We start from the raw sequence: 24,670 nt of genomic DNA on the forward strand, positions 1-24,670 counted from the left end.
GAAGGAGCAGCGCTCCGAAAGCGAATGGCATTTGCTACCAAATAAACCTGTTGGACTTTAACCTGGTGTTGTTAAAACTCTTCCTGTGCTGATGAAAGCAGCCAGTCGATGGCAGTGTGACACCAGACTGCAAACTAGCTCGTGACTGACGTGTGGAGAGGTCGGGGGGGAGGGGGAGGAATTCTGGCCAACGGGTGGAGTGGGAGGGATCGGAGGAAGAAGGGAGGAACCATGGGAGCATTGGGGGTGGGAGGGGAACTGGATTAGGAGGAAGTTCAGTAATTTTTTTGGTGGAAGCAGGAAGATAGGAAGAGAGAGAGGGAGATCACTGAGTTATAGCTGGACGATTTTTCATTAAGTGTTCCCCTTTCTCTCTGCAGGGTCTGTTTGTAAAGATGGCAGAGGTAACAATAGAGGAACGAGCGATGGGTGCAGTCATCGGATCCCTTGTGGCTGATGCTGCAGGTGAGAGGAAGACAACAGAGCAAGCCCCTGACCACAAGCTCCCTCATTCCCGCCCCGGGCCCCCACCCCCTCGCCCCCACCACCCCTGTGTATCTGGACTGAATTTGAACCATGATCAGTTATTCCCCACAATAGAACAGGAAGTGGGGGGAAATGTTCGTTCCTTTGCTTTTTGCTGATTCTCACCAGATTCCAGTTAGAATTCTGTGCTGGCAATGTGCACAGGATACACAAGATTACACAGCAGGGGAAGATTTTCAATGGTGAAACCATTATCAGCTAGCAATGCAGTACGTACCGGCAAGGTATACATCAGGCTCTGGAACAAACAAGGAGCCTCTGCACCATGGCCAAAACTTTCCTGCACAACTCCATTGTCATTAACGTAAGACCTGAAAATGCAAAGGTGGCAAGGGTGTTTTTCTAAATTAAATTCACTGTAAATATTACACAGAATCTTTACAATGCAGAAGGAGACCATCAAGTCTGCAGTGACTCTCTGAAGGAGATTCTATCCAGTCCCACTCCCCTGCCTTATCTCCGTAACCCTGCACATTCTCTTTTCAGGTAACAATCCAATTGCCTTTTGATTACCTGATCGTTCCAGACTCCACACTCTGGGTGAAAATATTTTTCCTCACATCACTCCTACTCCCTTTGCCAATCATTTTGAATCTGTGCCTCTGGGCTTTGATACTCTCTTGAGAGGGAACAGTTTCTCACTATTCACCCTGTCCGTACCCCTCAGACTTGCTCACAAGTCTTTATATGGCTTTGTATCAAAAGCCTCCTCTAAAAGCTCCAGCAAGTAAGTTAAACATGATTTTCCCTTAATGAAGGAGAAAAGACCGAGCTCCCTCAGCCTATCCTCATAAGGCATGCCACTCAATCCAGGCAACATCCTTGCAAATCTCCTCTGCACCCTTTCAATTTTTTCCACATCCTTCCTGTAATGAGGCGACCAGAACTGAGCACAGTACTCCAAGTGGGGTCTGACGAGGGTCTTGCGCGCTATACAGACAAAACATACCGTTCATAGAGAAGGAAACGAGAGAGTGCAGAATATAGTGTTACAGTCATAGCTAGGGTGTAGAGAAAGATCAACTTAATGCAAGGTAGGTCCATTCAAAAGTCTGACAGCAGCAGGGAAGCAGCTGTTCTTGAGTCGGTTGGTACGTGACCTTAGACTTTTGTATCTTTTTCCCGATGGAAGAAGGTGGAAGAGAGAATGTCTGGGGTGCGTGGGGTCCTTAATTATGCTGGCTGCTTTTCCGAGGCAGCAGGAAGTGTAGACAGAGTCAATGGATGGGAGGCTGGGGTTTTTGAGGAGGTAACAGAGAAGGTTGATGAGGGTAATGCTGTTAATGTGATATACATTTGATTTGATTTATTATTGTCACATGTATTAACATACAGTGAAAACTATTGTTTCTTAGGCGTTATACAGACAAAACATACCGTTCATAGAGAAGGAAAGGAGAGAGTGCAGAATGTAGTGCTACAGTCATAGTGAGGGTGTAGAGAAAGATCAACTTAATATAAGGTAGGTTCATTCAAACGTCTGACAGCAGCAGGAAGAAGCTGTTCTTGAGTCGGTTGGTACGTGACCTCAGACTTTTGTATCTTTTTGCAGTCTATGCTGAGGTGATTAAAGTCCCTATTTGTTATTTTGTTTGAAACAGGTGCAATGTGTGTACATGTTATTTCTATCTGAAAAGCATAGGGCCCCGTGTGTTAATGTATGTAGCTTCCACTATACACAAATGCATCACATTGCCACTTCTATGATCTGCATCTGTAAAAGTTGGTGAAGAGTCGTAGCAGACATGCCAAATTTCCTTAGTCTCCTGAGAAAGTGCAGGCAGACTTTCAGAAGGCATTCAACACAGTGCCACACAACAGACTTGTTCGAACTTATAGCGCATGGAATAAAAGGGCAATAGCAACGTGGATACAAAATTGGCTGAATAATAGGAAGCAGAGAGTAATGGTCAATGGAGATTTTTCTGGCTGGAGGAAGGTTTGTAGTGTGTTCCTCAGAGTTGGCATTGGGACCTTTGCTTTTCATGATATATATTAATGATCTAGATCTTGGTGTACAGGGGCCAATTTTTAAAGTTTGCAGATTGACACCAAGCTTGAAAGAATTGTAAACTGTGAAGAGGACAGTGCAAAACTTCTGAAGGACATAGATAGGTTGGTGGAGTGGGCAGATAAGAGGCCAATGAAGTTCATTGAAGAGAAGTGTGAGTGATTGATTTTGGTGGGAAGAACATGGAGCAACAATCGCCAAAATCTTTCTCCCGTTCATGCTGGCGGGATCTTAAGGTCCCGCCGACCATGCACCCCTGCCGTGGGTTTCCCAGTGGTGAGGGGTGCGTTCAATAGAAAACCCTGTTGACTACGGCGGAACCATAAGATTCTGCTGCCAGCGAGCCCATGCCATCTCACACCACAAAACACACTGCGCAGTGGGAGAAAAATCCCACCCAATACAAAATAAGGGGTAAAATTCTTAAAGGGTGCAGGAGCAGAGGGAGCTGGGTGCATATGCATATAGACCATTGAAGGTGGCAGGACAGGTGGAGAGATATAGTATTCTTTCTATATTCTTTCTTCTTCTGACAGTGAAGGAACAGACTAATCATTGGAAAACTCGGACTTTCTGAATAGGAGCAGAGAGTACAAGAACAAGAAGTTAATGCTGAACTTATACAGACACTAGTTAGACCTCAGCTGGAATATTGTGCACAGTTCTGGGCGCCACACTACAGGAAGGATGTGAACACATTGGAGAGAGTGCAGAAAAGGTTTACAAGGATGGTTCCAGGGATGAGAAACTTCAGTTGTGAGGATAGATTGGAGAGGTGGGGACTGTTCTCCTTGGAGAGAAGAAGGCTAAAAGGAGATTTAATAGAAATCATGAGGGGGCTGGACAGACTAGACAGGGAGAAACTGTTCCCCCTCATAAAAGGATCGAGAACAAGGGGGCCGAGATTTAAAGTGATTTGCAGAAAAAGTAAATGCAATATGAGAAAAAACGTTTTCATACATGTGGTTGGGGTCTGGGATGCTGCGGCTGGAAGTCTACTTGGGCAGGTTCAATCGGTGCATTCAAAAGAGCATTAGATGATTATTTGAATTGAAACAATGTGCAGGGATATGGGGAAAGGCAAGGGAATGGCGCTAAATCATAATCCTCATCCAGAGAGCCGGTGCAGACACGCTGGGCTGAGTGGCCTCCTCCTGCACCATAACAACTCTGTGATCGTCCCGCCTCCTTCCCTCAAATCTCTTCCCTCCCCTCCCTTTCTTTGTAGATTGGGTTTCTGAAGAAAGTGAAAATAAAATCATGTCACCAGGTTACAGTCTGTCTCTCTCTCGCCCGCGCTTTCTCATAGGACAGCCGCTTCACTGGATCTATGATGTGAATCGTTTGGACGGGGTCCTGAAGGGTCGCGAGGACACTCCTGAATTTGTGGATCCTGGCCAAGGTCCGTTCTACCGCCAACCCACCGGAGCTCAGAGCGGTTATGGGGATCAGACTCTTGCCTTGCTCAAGGCCCTGGTGGAAGGGAAAGGTGAGTGGAACATTCCAGAAGGTTGGCCTGTAAATGATGGATGTGTTACCAGGGAGTAAAAAAACCAGCAAAGGCGGGGAGAAAGTTGGAGAATAATTAAGTTACACTGTGGCATCTCTTCATGCAGGGTTTGAAGCGCAATTGTACAGACAGCAATTGTATAAAACCTTTGGACCAAACTCTGACTACGACGTCAAGTCAAAGCCAAAAGCACAGGACCAGGTTCAGACAGGAGGATACAGACATGCTTCTATTAAAGCGTTCCTGACTGCGTATGAAGCAACAAAAGAAAAAACGGGACTCTCCCCAGACCCACAGGTAAACTCCAGAAAACATAAAGGCTGCAGTCCATTCAAGCTGGCCTTGTTCTTACTCCAGTTTTAAAAATGTATTCCTTCACAGGACATAGGCTTCGCTGGCTAGACCAGCATTTATTGCCCATTTCTAATTGCTCTTGAGAAAGTGGTGGTGAGCTGCCTTCCTGAATCGTTGCAGTCCATGTGGTGTAGGTACACCCACAGTGCTGTTAGGGAGGGAGTTCCAGGATTTTGACCCAGTGACAGTGAAGGAATGGACTAATCAGCAGTCTCTCCTCATATGAAATGTCATGAGGAGAGACTAAGTCGGGTTAGGATTATATTCACTGGAGTTTAGAAGAGTGAGAGGGGATCTCATCGAAACGTATAAAATTCTCACAGGATTAGACAGGGTAGATTCAGAAAGAATGTTCCCAATGGTGGGGGAGTCCAGAACTAGGGGTCACAGTTTGAGGATAAGGGGTAAACCTTTTAGGACTGAGGTGAGGAGAAGTTTCTTCACCCAGAGGGTGGTGAATGTGTGGAATTCACTCCCACAGAAAGTAGTTGAAGCCAAAACGTTGTCTGATTTCAAGAAGAAATTAGATATATAACTGTTGGAGCTAAAAGGATCAAGGGATATGGAGGGAAGGGGGGATCAGGATATTGAATTTGATGATCAGCTATGATCAAAATGAATGGCGGAACAGGCTCAAAGGGCCGAATGGTCTCCTCCTGCTTCTAGTTTCTATGTTTCTGTAAATAGGAGCAGGAGTAGGCCACTCGACCCCCACCCCGAAGCCTGCTCTGCCATTCAGTAAGATCATGGCTGATCTGACTGTGGCTTCAACTCTACATTCCCGCCTACTCCCAGTACAATGTGACTGCCCAGTTAGTCAAGAGTCTATCTACCTCTGCCTTAAAAATATTCAATGACCCTACCTTCACTCCCATCTGAGGGAGAGAGTTCCAAATATTTATGACCCTCTGAGAGAAACAAATTCTCCTCATCGCAGTTTTAAATGGGGGAACCTCATATTTTCAAATTGAGCATACGAACACACAAAATAGAAGCAGGAGTTGACCACCAGGCCCTTCCAGCCTGCCCCACCGTTCAATACGACCCTGCCTGGTCTATGCCGGCTTCACTCCTTTGCCGTGCCATTTCCCCATAGCCCTCTATTCCTCGATCTATCAAATAATTATCCACCTCCACTTTCAATACTTCTAAGATCCAGCCTCCAATATCCTTTGGGGCAGAGAATTCCAGAGATTCACTACGCTCTGTGAGAAGAAATTTCTACACACCTGAGTTTTAAATGACCGCCTCTTTATCTTGTCGCTGTGTCTCTTTGTTCCAGACTCTCCCACTAGTGAAAATATCTCACCATCTACCCTGTCAAACCCCCTCAAGTCTTATATGTTTCACTACGGTCATCCCTCACTCGTCTAAACTCCACAGAATACAGAGCCAGAGTATTTAGTGTCTCTGGATAAGACAACCCTCTCATCCCAGGAATTAGCCTGGTGAATCTCCTTTGGACTGTCTGCAATGCCACTATATCCTTCTTCAGGTAAGGAGACCAAAACTGTGCACAGTGTTCCAGGAGAGGCCTAACCAACACCCTGTACAATTCCAACAAAATCTCCTGTTGAAGGAGGTTTTCTTCTGAGGCTGTGTATTGCTAAAACTTAAACTAAATACAAAGACTCGTAAACTCAGTGTCCTGATTGAAAGACTTGTCTTTATTTGACCAATACGTATTGGGAGAGAGATGCAGGAAGGATTCCAACTTCTCTCTAAAGTTACATCACATCAGCACAATCGACATACCATTTTCTCAGGGTTGTATTCCCCGCCCAATCTGTCATACTGACTGGATGCTGCAATTATATTAATGCACATTATTTGCCTTGGCCAGTAGCATTCTACCTCTCGGCATAATTAGGAATTCATTGGCTAATTGGACCCAAAGGTCTTCCTCTATCACTTAGCAACCTACTTACATACATCAGGCTGGTGTGAGACCATGAGAATTGATAAGGAGTCACTTTCCCGGTTTGGCAAAAGCTGAGAACTTCCATTCATTGCAATTAGCACCTGAACACTTCTATTCATTGATACTCTCAGCAATTCTCCAGCTGCGAGGACTTTACTCTAATAATTCTGTGTCCTATCATTACCAGAGAATGCAGTCTCTGATTTCACTTTTTCCCATTATACTGTTGCTTTTGACCAGAATTCACAAATACCTTTAAAACTACATTTCAAAGTTACAATACTTGTTAAAAATCCATGACTATTAATTGTATGAGTGGTTAATAAACAATACCTTTGTGTGATGTATGTAGGAGGCACATCGTGATACTTTTGGTATATATAAGGCACATTATGGTTCCTAACGAACCTGGGACAAAAGTGGGGAATTATGCTTAGAGCCCAAAGAAGTAGGGGAGATCCTAAATGAATACTTTGCGTCAGTATTCACAAAGGAGAGGGATGTGTTGACTGGGAGTGTCTCGGAGGGGAGTGTTGACCCGTTAGAGAAAATCTCCATTGCAAGGGAGGAAGTGTTAGGTTTTTTAGGGAATATAAAGACTGACAAATCCCCAGGGCCTGATGGAATCTATCCAAGGCTGCTCAGGGAGACGAGAGATGAAATCGCTGGGCCTCTGACGCAAATCTTTGTCTCGTCACTGGACGCAGGTGAGGTCCCAGAGGATTGGAGGATAGCTAATGTGGTCCCGTTATTTAAGAAGGGTAGGAAGGATAACCCGGGAAATTATAGGCCGGTGAGCTTGACGTCCGTGGTAGGGAAGTTGTTGGAGAGGATTCTTAGAGATAGGATGTATGCGCATTTAGAAAGGAATAAACTCATTAACGATAGTCAGCATGGTTTTGTGAGAGGGAGGTCATGCCTCACTAACCTGGTGGAGTTTTTTGAAGAAGTGACTAGAATAGTTGACGAGGGAAGGGCCGTGGATGTCGTCTATATGGACTTTAGTAAAGCGTTTGACAAAGTCCCTCATGGTAGGTTGGTGCAAAAGGTTGGATCTCATGGGATAAAGGGAGAGGTGGCTAGATGGGTGGAGAACTGGCTTGGTCACAGAAGACAGAGGGTGGTAGTGGAAGGGTCTTTTTCCAGCTGGATGCCTGTGACTAGAACATAGAACAGTACAGCACAGAACAGGCCCTTCGGCCCACGATGTTGTGCCGAGCTTTATCTGAAACCAAGATCAAGCTATCCCACTCCCTATCATCCTGGTGTGCTCCATGTGCCTATCCAATAACCGCTTAAATGGTCCTAAAGTGTCTGACTCCACTATCACTGCAGGCAGTCCATTCCACACCCCAACCACTCTCTGAGTAAAGAACCTACCTCTGATATCCTTCCTATATCTCCCACCACGACCCCTATAGTTATGCCTCCTTGTAATAGCTCCATCCACCCGAGGAAATAGTCTTTGAACGTTCACTCTATCTATCCCCTTCATCATTTTATAAACCTCTATTAAGTCTCCCCTCAGCCTCCTCCGCTCCAGAGAGAACAGCCCTAACTCCCTCAACCTTTCCTCATAAGACCTACCCTCCAAACCAGGCAGCATCCTGGGAAATCTCCTCTGCACTCTTTCCAGCGCTTCCACATCCTTCTTATACTGAGGTGACCAGAACTGCACACAATATTCCAAATGTGGTCTCACCAAGGTCCTGTACAGTTGCAGCATAACCCCACGGCTCTTAAACTCCAACCCCCTGTTAATAAAAGCTAACACACTATAGGCCTTCTTCCTCGCTTCTCGGCCTTTTGGCTAAGATCAAGTGTAGTATAGTCGGCAGCCCATGGTCGGCCGCACTTGGTTGAGGTCATTAGGTTACACTGAAGCTTCATATGTTTCATATGAAGCAATTTTTTAAAGCGGCATCTCGGCCTTTTGGCTAAGATGCAAATGAGCTCAAGTCTTGGAGGAGGAACCTCCCCCTTCTCCAATCAGCTTGGCTCATGTAGATCAGGCCCAGGACAGGGTGGTTTGGTCGCTCGCCCTGTCTTGTCAGCCTGGATCTGAAATCTCTCAACTTGGTGAGACTCTGAATTGGATTTGATTTGATTGAATTGGAAAAGTATTTTAAAAAACACACTATAGGTCTTCTTCACAGCTCTATCCACTTGAGTGGCAACCTTTAGAGATCTGTGGATATGGACCCCAAGATCTCTCTGTTCCTCCACAGTCTTCAGAACCTTACCTTTGACCCTGTAATCCACATTTAAATTAGTCCTACCAAAATGAATCACCTCACATTTCTCAGGGTTAAACTCCATTTGCCATTTTTCAGCCCAGCTTTGCATCCTATCTATGTCTCTTTGCAGCCTACAACAGCCCTCCACCTCATCCACTACTCCACCAATCTTGGTGTCATCAGCAAATTTACTGATCCACCCTTCAGCCCCCTCCTCTAAGTCATTAATAAAAATCACAAAGAGCAGAGGACCAAGCACTGATCCCTGTGGCACTCCGCTAGCAACCTGCCTCCAGTCCGAAAATTTTCCATCCACCACCACCCTCTGTCTTCGATCAGACAGCCAGTTACCTATCCAATCGGCCAACTTTCCCTCTATCCCACACCTCCTTACTTTCATCATAAGCCAACCATGGGGGACCTTATCAAACGCCTTACTAAAATCCATGTATATGACATCAACTGCCCTACCTTCATCAACACACTTAGTTACCTCCTCAAAAAATTCAATCAAATTTTGACTAGTGGTGTTCAGCAGGGCTCTGTATTGGGACCTCTGCTGTTTGTGATTTATATAAATGATCTGGAAGAAGGTGTAACTGGGGTGATCAGTAAGTTTGCGGACGACACAAAAATGGCTGGACTTGCAGATAGTGAGGAACATTGTCAGAGGCTACAGAAGGATATAGATAGGCTAGAAATTTGGGCAAAGAAATGGCAGATGGAGTTCAATCCAGATAAATGCGAAGTGATGCATTTTGGTAGAACTAACGTAGGGGGGAGCTATACGATAAATGGCAGAACCATAAAGGGTGTAGATATGCAGAGGGACCTGGGTGTGCAAGTCCACAGATCCTTGAAGGTGACGTCACAGGTGGAGAAGGTAGTGAATAAGGCATATGGCATGCTTGCCTTTATAGGACGGAGCATAGAGTATAAAAGTTGGGGTCTGATGTTGCAGTTGTCTAGAACGTTGGTTCGGCCGCATTTGGAATACTGCGCCCAGTTCTGGTCGCCACACTACCAGAAGGACGTGGAGGCTTTAGAGAGATTGCAGAGGAGGTTTACCAGGATGTTGCCTGGTATGGAGGGACTTAGTTATGAGAGGGATTGGGTAAACTGGGGTTGTTCTCACTGGAAAGACGGAGGATGAGGGGTGACCTAATAGAGGTGTATAAAATTATGAAAGGCATAGATAGGGTGAACGGTGGGAAGCTTTTTCCCAGGTCGGTGGTTACCTTCACGAGGGGTCATAGGTTCAAGGTGAAGGGGGGGGAGGTTTAACACGGATATCAGAAGGATGTATTTTACACAGAGGGTGGTGGGGGCCTGGAATGCGCTGCCGGGCAAGGTGGTGGAGGCGGACACACTGGGAACGTTTAAGACTTATCTAGATAGCCACATGAATGGAGTGGGAATGGAGGGATACAAAAGAATGGTCTAGTTTGGACCAGGGAGCGGCGCGGGCTTGGAGGGCCGAAGGGCCTGTTCCTGTGCTGTATTGTTCTTTGTTCTTTGCTCTGCTTTAAAGCGGGGTTTTCAGTATTCCCTGCTACACCTCCCTATTGCAATAAAGGCCAATATGCTATTTGCTTTCTTAACTACTTGTTGGACCGGCTTGCTCGCTTTCTGTGAATCATGCACTAGACTTCACTCACCTGCAGTCACTCTCCATTCAGATAATGATTTGCCTTTTCATTCCTCCTGCCAAAGTGCCTCACACTTCCCCACATTAAACTCCATTTGCCAGGTTTTCGCCCAGTCACCCAATCTATCTCTATCTCATTGCAGAATCTCAATATCCACATCACAACCTGCCCTTCCACCTACCTTCATATCATCGGCAAATTTAGAAACCTTACATTCTGTTCCTTCCTCCAAGTTATTAATGTAAATAGTGAACAATTGTGGGCCAAGAACTGATCCCTGAGGTTCTCCACTAGTTACATCTTTCCACCCTGAAAAGGACCCATTTATTCCAACTCTCTGTTTTCAGTCCATGCTAACACATTTCCTCCAATTCTATGGGCTTTTACTTTATGCACCAGCCTTTTACGCAGCATCTTGTCAAAGAACAAAGAACAGTACAGCACAGGAACAGGCCCTTCGGCCCTCCAAGTCTACACCGACACATGATGCTTTTCTAAACTAAAGACCTTTTGCCTCTACAGGGTCCGTATCCCTCTATTCCCTGCCTATTCATGTATCTCGATGTGGAGATCTCCAGGTAAACGTTCTCCAAGGCGGCCTTCACGACACACGACAGCGCAGAGTCGCTGAGCAGAGACTGATAGCCAAGTTCCGCACACATGAGGACGGCCTCAACCGGGATCTTGGGTTCATGTCACACTATCTGTAACCCCCACAACCTGCCTGGATGTGCAAAATCTCACTAGCTGTCCTGTCTGGAGACAATACACATCTCTTTAACCTGTGCTTAATGCTCCCTCCACTCACATTGTCTGTACCTTTAAGACTTGATTAGCTGTAAAGACTCACATTCCAATCATTATTCATGTAAATTGAGTTTGTGTCTTTGTGCGCTGTTTGTGATCAGAACTCCCACCCACCTGACGAAGGAACAGCCTGTTCCGAAAACTAGTGGCTTTTGCTACCAAATAAACCTGTTGGACTTTAACCTGGTGTTGTAGACTTCTCACTGTACTCATGTATCTGTCATTGCTGTTGTATCTGCTTCTACCACCTCCTCTGGCAGCGCATTCCAGGCACTTACCACACTCTGTGTAAAACACTTGCCTCTCACACCTCCTTTAAACTTTACCCCGTTTACCTTAAACCTCTGTCCCCTAGTAACTGACATTTCTACTCTGGGAAAAAGACTCTGACTATCCAGTCTATCCATACCTCACATAAACTTCTATCAGGTCTCTCCTCAGCCTCCGACGTTCAAGGGCAAACAAACCAAGTTTGTCCAATCTCTCCTCATAGCTAATACCCTCCAAACCAGGCAACATCCTGGTAAACCTTTTCTATACCCTCTCCAAAGCCTCCACATCCTTCTGGTAGTGTGGCGACCAGAACTGTATGCAGTATTCCAAATGTGGTCTAACTAAAGTTCTACACAGCTGCAAGATGACTTGCCAATTTTTATACTCTGTGCCCCAACTGATGAAGGCAAGCATGCCATACGCCTTCTTGAGCACCTTATCCACTTGTCATGTATCACCAGTCTGTCTGTATCCTTCTGAAGTCAGTTACTGTCAGTTTTGTACCAAGTTTTGTATTTTGATATTATGTTTGTACTGAAGTCATTAATATGTTAATATATGCAGTGAATTGATAGATATTTTCATTTGACAGATGGATGGTGTGGCGAAGATTGCACCAATCGTCTCTCTCTATGCTGGAAACCCCAAACTCCCACAGTACGTGGAGGAGGTAGTACGAATCACACAGGATGACAATCTGGCCGTGAAGTGCAGCATTGCAGGTAGACATCACTGCTGGGCTGTCAGCACATTGTGGTGGTCGTGTTTCTTGCATCGACCTCGGTGCGGATCTCCGCATCGAACCACAAGTCTGCTTTTCCCACTTAAAGGGACACTCAGATTGCATTTGTCCAATCATCTTGGGCACAGAAATACTGCTGCCTATGTTAACCACAGATACTCTGTTTCCAATCCCCAATCAGAGGATAGGTTAGATTAGGGATACAGGGAGATGGTGGGATTGAGGGATACGGGAGAAGGAGGGTGAGGATTGAGGGAGGCGGGGAGAAGGTGAGTAGGTGGGATTGAGGGATACGGGAGAAGGAGGGTGAGGATTGAGGGAGGCGGGGAGAAGGTGAGTAGGTGGGATTGAGGGATACGGGAGAAGGTGAGTGGGTGGGATTGAGGGAGATGGGAGAAAGTGAGTAGGTGGGATTGAGGGATATGGGAGAAGGTGAGTAGGTAGGTTTGAGGGATACGGGGAGAAGGTGGGATTGAGGGATACGGGAGAAGGTGGGTGAGTGGGATACGGGGAGAAGGTGAGTAGGTGGGATTGAGGGATACGGGAGAAGGTGAGTAGGTGGGATTGAGGGATACGGAAGAAGGTGAGTAGGTAGGTTTGAGGGATACGGGGAGAAGGTGGGATTGAGGGATACGGGAGAAGGTGGGTGAGTGGGATACGGGGAGAAGGTGAGTAGGTGGGATTGAGGGATACGGGAGAAGGTGAGTAGGTGGGATTGAGGGATACGGAAGAAGGTGAGTAGGTGGGATTGAAGGATATGGGAGATGGCGAGTAGGTGGGATTGAGGGATACGGGAGAAGGTGAGCAGGTAGGATTGAGGGATATGGGGAGAAGATGGGATTGAGGGATACGGGGAGAAGGTGGGATTGAGGGATACGGGGAGAAGGTGGGATTGAGGGATACGGGGAGAAGGTAGGATTGAGGGATACAGGGAAAAGGTGGGATTGAGGGATAAGGGAAGAAGGCGGGATTGAGGGATACGGGGAGAAGGTGGGATTGAGGGATACGGGGAGAAGGTGGGATTGAGGGATACAGGGAGAAGGCGGGATTGAGGGATAAGGGAAGAAGGCGGGATTGAGGGATACGGGGAGAAGGTGGGATTGAGAGATACGGGGAGAAGGTGGGATTGAGGGACACAGGGAGAAGGCGGGATTGAGGGATAAGGGAAGAAGGCGGGATTGAGGGATACGGGGAGAAGGTGGGATTGAGGGATACAGGGAGAAGGCGGGATTGAGGGATAAGGGAAGAAGGTGGGATTGAGGGATACGGGGAGAAGGTGGGATTGAGGGATACGGGGAGAAGGTGGGATTGAGGGATACGGGGAGAAGGTGGGATTGAGGGATACAGGGAGAAGGCGGGATTGAGGGATAAGGGAAGAAGGCGGGATTGAGGGATACGGGGAGAAGGTGGGATTGAGGGATACGGGGAGAAGGTGGGATTGAGGGATACAGGGAGAAGGCGGGATTGAGGGATACTGGGAGAAGGTGGGATTGAGGGATACGGGGGGAAGTGGGATTGAGGGATAAAATGGTGTTGCAATCTAAGGTAACAGTAAGGTGTTTTTTTTTGTTTGAAAATCCCAAACCAAGTAATTACAAAAATACTAAAGCCACAATGTTCTAAATGAAAAGAGTTTTACTTCTATCAGGTCTTCCCTCGGCCTCCAACGTTCAAGGGAAAACAAACCAAGTTTGTCCAATCTCTCCTCATAGCTAATACCCTCCAAACCAGGCAACATCCTGGTAAACATTTTCTATACCCTCCCCAAAGTCCAAAAGAGTTTTACTATCCAAAAATTATTGAATATAAATACTACTAACTACATTCCATCTTAAATGGTCAATTACTTTAAAGATACTGAAAGTACAATGAACACTGTTACTTACTCTCCAAACCAAATTCCTTTACTCAAATTTCCTTCGACATACAATCCAAAGCCCAAGTTAGAAATTGATCAGATTACCCACATTGCCTCAGTAACGCTTTGGAGGGTCAAATAAGGATTGAGATTTCTTGACCTTTCTCTTCCAAGGTTTTCATTCGTGGTTTTCCCTTCAAATCTCCTAGAAGCAGCTCATGGTTGTAGACTTCCCTTTCTACACAGTTATCACTGACAGCTTAAACATCATTGAATCAGGTCAGACCTTTCCTGGCTCGGATATTCTTTAACTCTGGATTATTACCTCTAAAACTCTCTGTTGTGCATGTGCTGTCTGTCTCTTTAAGACAGTATAGCAGAAGTGAGTCACCTGACTTGAAGGACCAATCGGAACTGAGAGTGAGTGATAACCCCAGTGGATGGAGTCCTCTTTTGGGCAGATTCATCGAGCAGCCATGTAGCTAACATCATAAAGACTGGACCAGGACTCCAGGGCAGCCTAGAGCTGCAACTCCTGTACCTAATTCCTCTTATTGATAACTACCTCTTGTTCCTAACAAAGTCTGAAATCTCTTGACGCTGCCAGAATGTGCCACGACATTACATATTGGCGATGTGATGGAATCAATTGAATAGCACAGTCTACCTGTGAGCATCCGGGATAACTGAAGTTGGAAAAGAGGGATAACTCTTTGGCAAATCCACTCAGTGAGAGTTGTTGCGCTAATGCCAGACCCTGAGGGTCAGTCAAAATACTGAACCCGTTGTCGCTGCTGAATAAAGACCTTTGAAAAGATATAAGAAAAATTAAAATGAAGAAAGATTAACCTTCAGGAACAAGGAATGTGAGACTTGAGGAAAAGAAAAGAGAACAGGAGGTTGAAATTGAAGGAACATTTACCCAGCTAGAATAAAACCCTGTTTCAGATTTCAAAAAGAGAAATGTTACAAAAGAAAAGTTGTGAAGGTTGGATAGGCTTGAGTTGTTTTCATTGGAGCAGAGAAGACTGAGGGGCGACCTGATCAAGGTGTACAAGATTATGAGAGACACAGACAGAGTGGATAAAGAGCAGCTGTTCCCCTTAGTTGAAGGGTCAGTCACGAGGGGACATCGGTTCAAGGTGAGGGGCAGGAGGTTTGGGGGGATGTGGGGAAAAACGTTTTTACCCAGAGGGTGGTGACGGTCTGGAATGCGCTGCCTGGGAGGGTGGTGGAGGTGGGATGCCTCCCATCCTTTAAAAAGTATCTGGGTGAGCACTTGGCGCGTCATAACATTCAGGGCGAGGGGCCAAGAACTGGCAGATGGGATTAGGTGAGAGTTCAGGTGTTTCCTGCGTGTTGGTGCAGACTCGATGGGCCAAAGGGCCTCTTCTGCGCTGTATGATTCGATGAAATCTGGAAAAACAGCAGATATTGGCTATAGTTAAACAAACTCAGAAGTTAAAAGAGAGAAAATCTCAGGGAATCACAGAGAATGGTGGGTGCCGGGAACGCGCTGCCAGAGGACGTGGTGGAAGCAGGCACATTAGCAACATTTAAGAGGCATCTGGATGGGTGCATGAATAGGGAGGGAATAGAGGGATACGGACCGAGTACAGGCAGAAGGTGCTTTTTAGTTTAGTTCAGGCATTATGATCGGTACAGGCTTGGAGGGCCAAAGGGCCTGTTCCTGGGCTGTACTTTTCTCTGTTCTTCGAAAGACCCCAGGAAGAGGGCAACTGAAGACCCTAAATGACTCAGTGAAGAGCTGAAAGACAGACTTAGTTGCGTTGCATTCTTTTGCACTGTACTGAGAAATTTCTTGAAAGTTTTAGCAACAAACTACAAGCAAATGATAAAGTGATAATCCATCAGAAAGTAAGACAAGCCACAGAGGAAGAAGTAGGAGTGAAGAAAAACAGAGTTCGATAAACTTCACTGAGAACTACAGGAAATAGAAAATGAGGGAAAACTTTGTGACTCGAATCTAAATGAGAAGTGACCCAGCGATATCAAAGCTAAGAAAACAAACCAAGCACGATGAGAAAGGTGGAGGTAGCTCGGGAATCTATTAGGGTCAGCAAGAAACAGTGCAACATTCACCAACAAGCAGTGAAGGATCGGAGTTAGAGCATGAAAATGTAAATAAAAGGTAAAGAGGATTGAGAGAAAAAGCACAAATGGAACTCAGCGACAGAGGTTGGGGCATGGAATTCGAGAAGAGCCAAGTACACCCCGTATAATGGATGCTTTCAGTTTGTGATGGAAGGACTGAATTTGCCGACTTCTGCTCCTAGTTCCTATGTTCCTGGGCAGGAACTGTCGGGTGTTTGAGGTTGCTGAGGAGGGCAGCAGGAACTGTCGGGTGTTTGGGGTTGCTGATGAGGGCAGCAGGAACTGTCGGGTGTTTGGGGTTGCTGGGGAGGACGGCAGGAACTGTCGGGTGTTTGGGGTTGCTGAGGAGGACAGCAGGAACTGTCGGGTGTTTGGGGTTGCTGAGGAGGGCAGCAGGAACTGTCGGGTGTTTGGGGTTGCTGAGGGGGACAGCAAGAACTGTCGGGTGTTTGGGGTTGTTGAGGGGGACAGCAGGAACTGTCGGGTGTTTGGGGTTGCTGAGGGGGACAGCAGGAACTGTCGGGTGTTTGGGGTTGCTGAGGAGGACAGCAGGAACTGTCGGGTGTTTGGGGTTGCTGAGGGGGACAGCAGGAACTGTCGGGTGTTTGGGATTGCTGGGGAGGACAGCAGGAACTGTCGGGTGTTTGGGGTTGCTGAGGGGGACAGCAGGAACTGTCGGGTGTTTGGGGTTGCTGAGGGGGACAGCAGGAACTGTCGGGCGTTTGGGGTTGCTGGGGAGGACAGCAGGAACTGTCGGGTGTTTGGGGTTGTTGAGGAGGACAGCAGGAACTGTCGGGTGTTTGGGGTTGCTGAGGGGGACAGCAGGAACTGTCGGGTGTTTGGGGTTGCTGAGGAGGACAGCAGGAACTGTCGGGTGTTTGGGGTTGCTGAGGGGGACAGCAGGAACTGTCGGGTGTTTGGGGTTGCTGAGGGGGACAGCAGGAACTGTCGGGTGTTTGGGGTTGCTGAGGGGGACAGCAGGAACTGTCGGGTGTTTGACGTTGCTGAGCAGGACAGCAGGAACTGTCGGGTGTTTGGGGTTGCTGAGGGGGACAGCAGGAACTGTCGGGTGTTTGGGGTTGCTGAGGGGGACAGCAGGAACTGTCGGGTGTTTGGGGTTGCTGAGGGGGACAGCAGGAACTGTCGGGTGTTTGGGGTTGCTGAGGGGGACGTAGCAATGGACAAAGAGACAACACAACTGTTGGAACAAGTTAGCAATTCAGGAGAATTGTCCAATCAAAATAGACCGGAAGAAGGTGGAAACGTTGAATGGAGAAGTGTCGTTACAAAAGCTGAAAAAAGGAAGTCAGAACGAAGGACAGCTTAATGAGAGAAAGTAAAATAAAGCTAAGCTGGAACAGATTCACAAACAGGTTGAAAACTGCATTCGCTGCAGAGAACTCTCTGAACTGTGAGGGACCGCTCACAATCATCAGTCCATCGAAGGGTAATTGAGATGACGATCAAGATAAAGGAGAAGATACATTAACTCTTGGAAATAGAGCAGGAACAGGCTCAGACCAAACTGCAACCGGTGAAGACAGAGTGCAGGACACTTATGGCGGAGGAGATAGCGATTGCATGGAATGGATAACGACTCAGGCCTAAGCAGAAGATGTTCAGCACAACATCATGGGCTGAAGGGCCTGTTCCTGTGCTGTACTGTTCTTTGTTCTTACAAAGTTTTAAACCTTTTAACCAGCACCCAGAATTTCAACTGAATTCTGCTGGTAAGAGTGTTCTCTGCTCTGTAGCCAGATTGTTCTAAATTAAAATTTAAACTAAAATTTAAATCACAAACACACAACCTGCTCATCCCACTATGATTATCTTCTTGATAACTCTTTGTTCTGTTGATTATCTCCGTGGCAATGTGGTCACATGACCAGTTACCAGAGGCAAGGTGCTGTAGCAGGAATCATCTCCAAGAGAAACCTCGTTCTTAAAGGGACCATCACCCCAACATGAAATACAGGTTTTTCTCTGGCCATCCCAGCGGGTAGGTGGGATTGAGGAGAAGGTGTGCAGCTGTGAATTGAGGGAGAGGTGAATACATGGGATTGGGAAATACGTGTTTAAGGCCTACGAGTTGAGGGAGATGGTGGGTTTGAGGAACATGGAGAGGAGGTTTTCCCTGAAGACTTTCTGCAGTCCCTGACTCCAATTCTCAGTTCTCATGTCTCCACCCTTAACCCCTCTCTGACCCTTCACAGCTGCTGCCATTCTGGAGCAATTCATTCTACAACCCCCAGGGGAAGGATTCCTGGAGAAAATGAAGGATCGGCCAGAGCTCAGCATCATTGCCAGCAAGTTACCCGAGATCCTGAAACTGCGTGATACAGCTCACCGTGAGGTGGTGCAGAAGATCGGCAGCTCATGTGGTAAGCAAGTGCACAGGAATGGTGATGGGGGAGTTGGGCAATGGATGGATCCTGGGATTGAGTGGGTCAGGGAGGGGCAGATTAGGGATGGAGCAGATTGAGAAGGGGCTGCCTTGGGGAGGGGCAGATTAGGGATTGGGTGGATTGAGGAGGGGCTGCCTTGGGGAGGGACAGGGAGAGGCAGATAGGGATTGGGTGGATTGAGGAGGGGCTGCCTTGTTGAGGGGCAGATAGGGATTGGGCGGATTGAGGAGGGGCTGCCTTGTTGAGGGGCAGATAGGGATTGGGCGGATTGAGGAGGGGCTGCCTTGGGGAGAGGCAGATAGAGATTGGGTGGATTGAGGAGGGGCTGCCGTGGGGAGGGGCAGATAGGGATGGGGCGGATTGAGGAGGGGCTGCCTTGTTGAGGGGCAGATAGGGATTGGGCGGATTGAGGAGGGGCTGCCTTGTTGAGGGGCAGATAGGGATTGGGCGGATTTCGGAGGGGCTGCCGTGGGGAGAGGCAGATAGGGATTGGACAAGGCAAAATGGTATTAGATTTAGCACAACTGGAAAGTTGAATATTATTGAAAAGATCAGCCTGTCTGACCCTGTAGACCAGTATACACTCAATACCCTAATTACCCAATCAGAGCATTGTTGTTTCACCTTAATAAAACCTGACCTTTCTTAACATTGAGGAAGACAAATTTCTTGTCACACCATTTAAAATTTTTCTTTGTAAAGAGCATCTGTTACCTTAAAAGGGTTCCTTAGAAGAATGCTGGACCTCAGCATTCCAGTCTGGAGAAAGAACTGGAAAAGGTGAAAGAGGTTGTTCTGTGCATTGGCGGATGGGACTGGGGCTGTTTCCTGTCATAGTGTTGGACAGGTATTAATGGAGTATCAGAGAAAACAAGTCTTTTAAACGAGCAAAGACAATTTGTTCACCCGACATGTCAGAGTTTAAAACTCCTGTTAAAAGATGCAGAATTGGTATGGGGCGGAAGGAGGCTATTTAACCCATCATGTCTGTACCAGCTGTCCAAATGAGTAATTCACCCAGTTCCATTCTCCCGCCTTCTCCCCGTAACCCTGAACATTCTGCTTTTTCAGGTAACAGTCCAATTCCTTTTTGAATGCCACGATTGAAGCTGCCTCCGCCACATTTCCAGGCAGTGCATTCCCGATCCTAATCACTTGCTGTGTAAAAAATATTTTCTTCCTATTCCTTATTGCTTCTTTTAATAATTACTTTAAATGTGTGCCCTCTCATTCTTGGTCCTTTCACAAGTGGGAACATTTCTGGGCAGCACAGTGGTTAGAACTGCTGCCTCACAGCGCCAGGGACCCGGGTTCAATTCCGGCCTCGGGTCACTGTCTGTGCGGAGTCTGCACATTCTCCCCGTGTCTGCGTGGGTTTCATCCAGGTGCTCCGGTTAAGTGCATTGGCCATGCTAAATTCTCCCTCAGTGTATCCGAACAGGCGCCGGAGTGTGGCGACTAGGGGATTTTCACCATGCCACCTGGCCTTTTTTTATTGTTTGATGGTCACCCCCTTTCTTTCCTTCCTGCATAAGCTATGGAGTGACCACACCTATAAACATGCTGTCCGCAGAGCTGTCAATCCACAGGTGCTCTGCAGTGATGCCAGCTGCCACTCAGATTCCAAAACGCACGCATCTCAAGCTGCTGCAATTGATGACACTTTCTCGAGAAATGATTATCCAGGCTATCCCACATAGAACAGGATGAGCACTCTCAAGGTTGGAGCATCTCTGCCATTTCTTTATTTATGAGCTACCCTTGTTACTGTTAAAAAAAACTGTACTGATGCAAATACACCTTACTATTGATAAAGCTTACCAGTGCTAATTAATCCGAATAATACTTAGCACACTTTACTAGCTGAAATAAACCTTACTTAAAAATAAAAGATAATTCTCACCAGCAACTCAGTTGTTCCTGATTATTAATTATTCATTTGTTTATCATTTATAATTTTCCAGTTGTTGAGACTTGAAACTCAGCGGCGATACACACCAACCAATCAGCTTGCAACTTCACTGTCATGTTGCACCTCCGTTCCGATTGGGTTCTTACACCAGCAATAGCACCATTGGCTGCAACACCACTGGCACTGATACCACTGGCACTGATACCACTGGCACTGATACCACTGGCACTGATACCACTGGCACTGATACCACTGGCACTGACACCACTGGCACTGACACCACTGGCAATGCTACCACTGGCACTGACACCACTGGCACTGACACCACTGGCACTGACACCACTGGCACTGACACCACTGGCACTGACACCACTGGCACTGATACCACTGGCACTGACACCACTGGCACTGACACCACTGGCACTGACACCACTGGCACTGACACCACTGGCACTGACACCACTGGCACTGACACCACTGGCACTGACACCACTGGCACTGACACCACTGGCACTGACACCACTGGCACTGACACCACTGGCAATGCTACCACTGGCACTGCTACTACTGGCACTGATACCACTGGCACTGATACCACTGGCACTGACACCACTAGCACTGACACCACTGGCAATGCTACCACTGGCATTGCTACCACTGGCACTGCTACTACTGGCACTGATACCACTGGCACTGATACCACTGGCACTGACACCACTGGCACACTGGCACTGCTACTACTGGCATTGCTACCACTGGCACTGATACCACTGGCACTGACACCACTGGCACTGACACCACTGGCACTGACACCACTGGCACTGCTACTACTGGCATTGCTACCACTGGCACTGACACCACTGGCACTGACACCACTGGCACTGACACCACTGGCACTGACACACTGGCACTGCTACTACTGGCATTGCTACCACTGGCACTGATACCACTGGCACTGACACCACTGGCACTGACACCACTGGCACTGCTACCACTGGCACTGACACCACTGGCAGTGCTACCACTGACACTGCCACCACTGGCACTGCTACCACTGGCTGCAACACCACTGACACTGCTACCACTGGCACTGCTACCACTAGCACTGACACCACTGGCACTGACACCACTGACACTGCTACCACTGACACTGCTACCACTGGCACTGACACCACTGGCACTGACACCACTGGCACTGACACCACTGGCACTGACACCACTCGCACTGCTACCACTGGCACTGACACCACTCGCACTGCTACCACTGGCACTGCTACCACTGGCAGTGCTACCACTGACAGTGCTACCACTGGCAGTGCTACCACTGACACCACTGGCACTGCTACCACTGGCAGTGCTACCACTGGCAGTGCTACCACTGACACCACTGGCACTGTTACCACTGGCTGCAACACGACTGACACTGGTACCATTAGCACTGCCACCACTGGCATTGCTATCACTGGCATTGCTATCACTGGCATTGCTATCACTGGCACCAACACCACCAGCAACAGCACCACTGGCTGCAACACTACCACCAACACCAGCACCCCGACACTGGCACCGGCACCACCATCGGCAGCAGCAGTGGCACCATCTGTACTCAGGCCCTCGTCCCCCGGAACTCTCACTCTGTCCCCGTGCCGTGTCCAGCCCCAAGTCTCCTCCAAATCCGCGCTCTGTCATTTTTCCACAGCTGTGAAATAAATCCTTTTAGTCCTTTCATCCACATATTCATAGGAATGTAGGTTAATCAGCATAAAGGCCACGTTTCTGCAAAGTGACACTTTTCAGAGAGAAGTGTTTGTCAAACTGCCCAAAGTGGCAGCAGGTGCAGTCGGTAACTGATGGAAATTGAAGAAGTTTATCGATGGCCTCAATACTGCTTCCTGTCTGTGTTATTCCTGCTGAGAATTGTTTTGCTGAGAATAGGTTGTGATTAATTAAAAGTAAATCTCAAAATATGATATTAATATCATAAAGGAAAGGTTTCAGGCACCTTCCTGATGCATGTTGATGATTTCTTATGATGTGATACTGTGGAATTTGAGAAATGTGTTATTAATAAGATGAATGTAGAAGTTAAAATTGAGAGTCAGGCATGTGAGGCTTTTCCTGATGAAAAATCATCGACCTGAAATGTTAACCCCTGATTCTTTCTCTAAAAATACAGCCTGGCCAGTTTCAGTTTTCCAACATCAATTAGAGCTTTTAAATAGTTATTAATCAGAAAAGATAAAAGCAAAATACTGCAGATGCTGGAATCTAAAAACAGAAAATGCTGGAAAATCTCAGCAGGTCTGACAGCATCTGTGGACCATAAGACACAGGAACAGAATTAGGCCACTCGGCCCATCGAGTCTGCTCCACCATTCAATCATGGCTGATATTTTTCTCATCCCCATTCTCCTGCCTTTTCCCCATAACCCCCGATCCCCTTATTAATCAAGAACCTATCTATCTCTGTCTTAAAGACACTCAATGACCCGGCCTCCACAGCCTTCTGCGGCAAAGTTCCACAGATTCACCACACTCTGGCTGTGGAGAGAGAATAGATGTGGAGATGCTGGCGTTGGACTGGGGTAAACACAGTAAGGAGTCTAACAACACCAGGTTAAAGGTGTTAACTTTAACTTTAACCTGGTGTTAGACTCCTTACTGAGAGAGAATAGAGCTAACGTTTCGAGTTTGGGTGACCCTTTGTCGGAGCTGGTTTTCCAGCATTTTTGTTTTTGTTGTAGTTATTATGCAGAGTCAGTTTCAAATAATTTGAAATCACTAATCCTATTTGGACATTGTTGAGGCTGTCCTGGTTAATCACAGGAGGTCATCACACAAAGACAATTCCTCTGTCTAAAAACGCGACAGAGGAATTGTAATAGCTGATTGGTCAGTTGAACTGGCTGGGCAGTCTGCCTGGATTGGATGCTGGTTTTGTTTTTGTTAAAATCATAGAATCATAGAAACCCTACAGTGCAGAAGGAGGCCATTCGGCCCATCGAGTCTGCACCAACCACAATCCCACCCAGGCCCTACCCCCACATATTTACCCGCTAATCCCTCTAACCTATGCATCTCAGGACTCTATGGGGCAATTTTTAACCTGGCCAATCAACCTAACCCGCACATCTTTGGACTGTGGGAGGAAACCGGAGCACCCGGAGGAAACCCACGCAGACACGAGGAGAATGTGCAAACTCCACACAGACAGTGACCCGAGCTGGGAATCGAACCCGGGACCCTGGAGCTGTGAAGCAGCAGTGCTAACCACTGTGCTACCGTGCCGCCCAAAGTACCAGGATAAAACACAACAAAAACAAGAACATTTTCAGAGAAAATAAAACATAAAATAATCAAATCTGGAGAAATGCTGATTGAAGCAGATACCGTTAGAAAACCCAAAGGACGTGAACACAGCTGTTTTAGTGAGGCTTCATTGCGAATCACCTTGTTATTTATTGTAGGTTAATGCACGTTCCATAAAAAGTGTGACTTTAAAAAGGTTATGGATTGATCTTGCTGGGTTAAAGCAAATGCTGGAGGAAAAAGAAATCTCAAAACTTAAATGGATGGATGCAAATGGGGGATCAGGATATTGAATTCGATGATCAGCCTGTTGTCCTATCATTAATCTCAGAATTATTGTCCCTCTGTCCCTGCAGCTATTCCAGGCAACTTGCTGAATTCTCTCCACTGTCTGCTGGTGACTCCCAGCCTGAGTGATTACCCTGCCACTGTGAGGCTCACCATGGCAGCCGGAGGATGCAATTGTAGCCGCCTCAGCTTTGTAGGTGAGTGCAGCAGAGCAGCGACCAGGAACAGGTGAGGGTGGGGGGACGGGAAGCAGCCCAGGGTGGGGAAAGGAGGGCAGGGTGGTGGTTACATTAATTGTTGGGACATGGGTGTATTATTGGCTACGTGAGAATGTTGGTGAGTGCGGGGCGGGGATATGAGTGAGTGAGGGGGGATATGGGTGAGTGCGGGGGGATAGGGTGAGTGCAGGTGCAACAGGTGATCAAGAAGGCAAATGGGATGTTGGCCTATATCGCAAGGGGGATAGAATATAAAAGCAGAGATGTCTTGCTGCATCTGTACAGGGCATTGGTGAGACCGCAGCTGGAATACTGTGCAGTATTGGTCCCCTTATTTGCAGAAGGATATATTGGCCTTGGAGGGAGTGCAGAGAAGGTTTACCAGGTTGATACCGGAGATGAGGGGTGCTGATTATGAGGAGAGACTGAGCAGATTGGGTTTGTATTCGTTGGAATTTAGAAGGCTGAGGGGGGATCTTATAGAGACCTATAAGATAATGAAGGGGCTGGAGAGA

The 24,670-nt window shown here is 47.2% G+C and overlaps 1 protein-coding gene and 1 pseudogene across 1 annotated transcript; both read left to right on the top strand.

Moving 5' to 3' along the window:
- Nucleotides 1-259: 259 nt before the first annotated feature.
- Nucleotides 260-24,134, top strand: selenoj (selenoprotein J; the record flags this gene model as incomplete). The annotated part of the gene is made up of 6 exons (XM_078207845.1): nucleotides 260-465; nucleotides 3,867-4,046; nucleotides 4,174-4,364; nucleotides 11,901-12,030; nucleotides 18,237-18,404; nucleotides 24,006-24,134. Coding segments are annotated over exons 1-6 (868 nt in total), but the record flags the coding sequence as incomplete, so codon positions are not given.
- On the top strand, nucleotides 8,133-8,338 carry LOC144490018 (U2 spliceosomal RNA; annotated as a pseudogene).
- Nucleotides 24,135-24,670: the final 536 nt, after the last annotated feature.

Source organism: Mustelus asterias, unplaced genomic scaffold (genome assembly GCF_964213995.1).
Source record: "Mustelus asterias unplaced genomic scaffold, sMusAst1.hap1.1 HAP1_SCAFFOLD_2782, whole genome shotgun sequence".
NCBI lineage: Eukaryota > Metazoa > Chordata > Chondrichthyes > Carcharhiniformes > Triakidae > Mustelus > Mustelus asterias.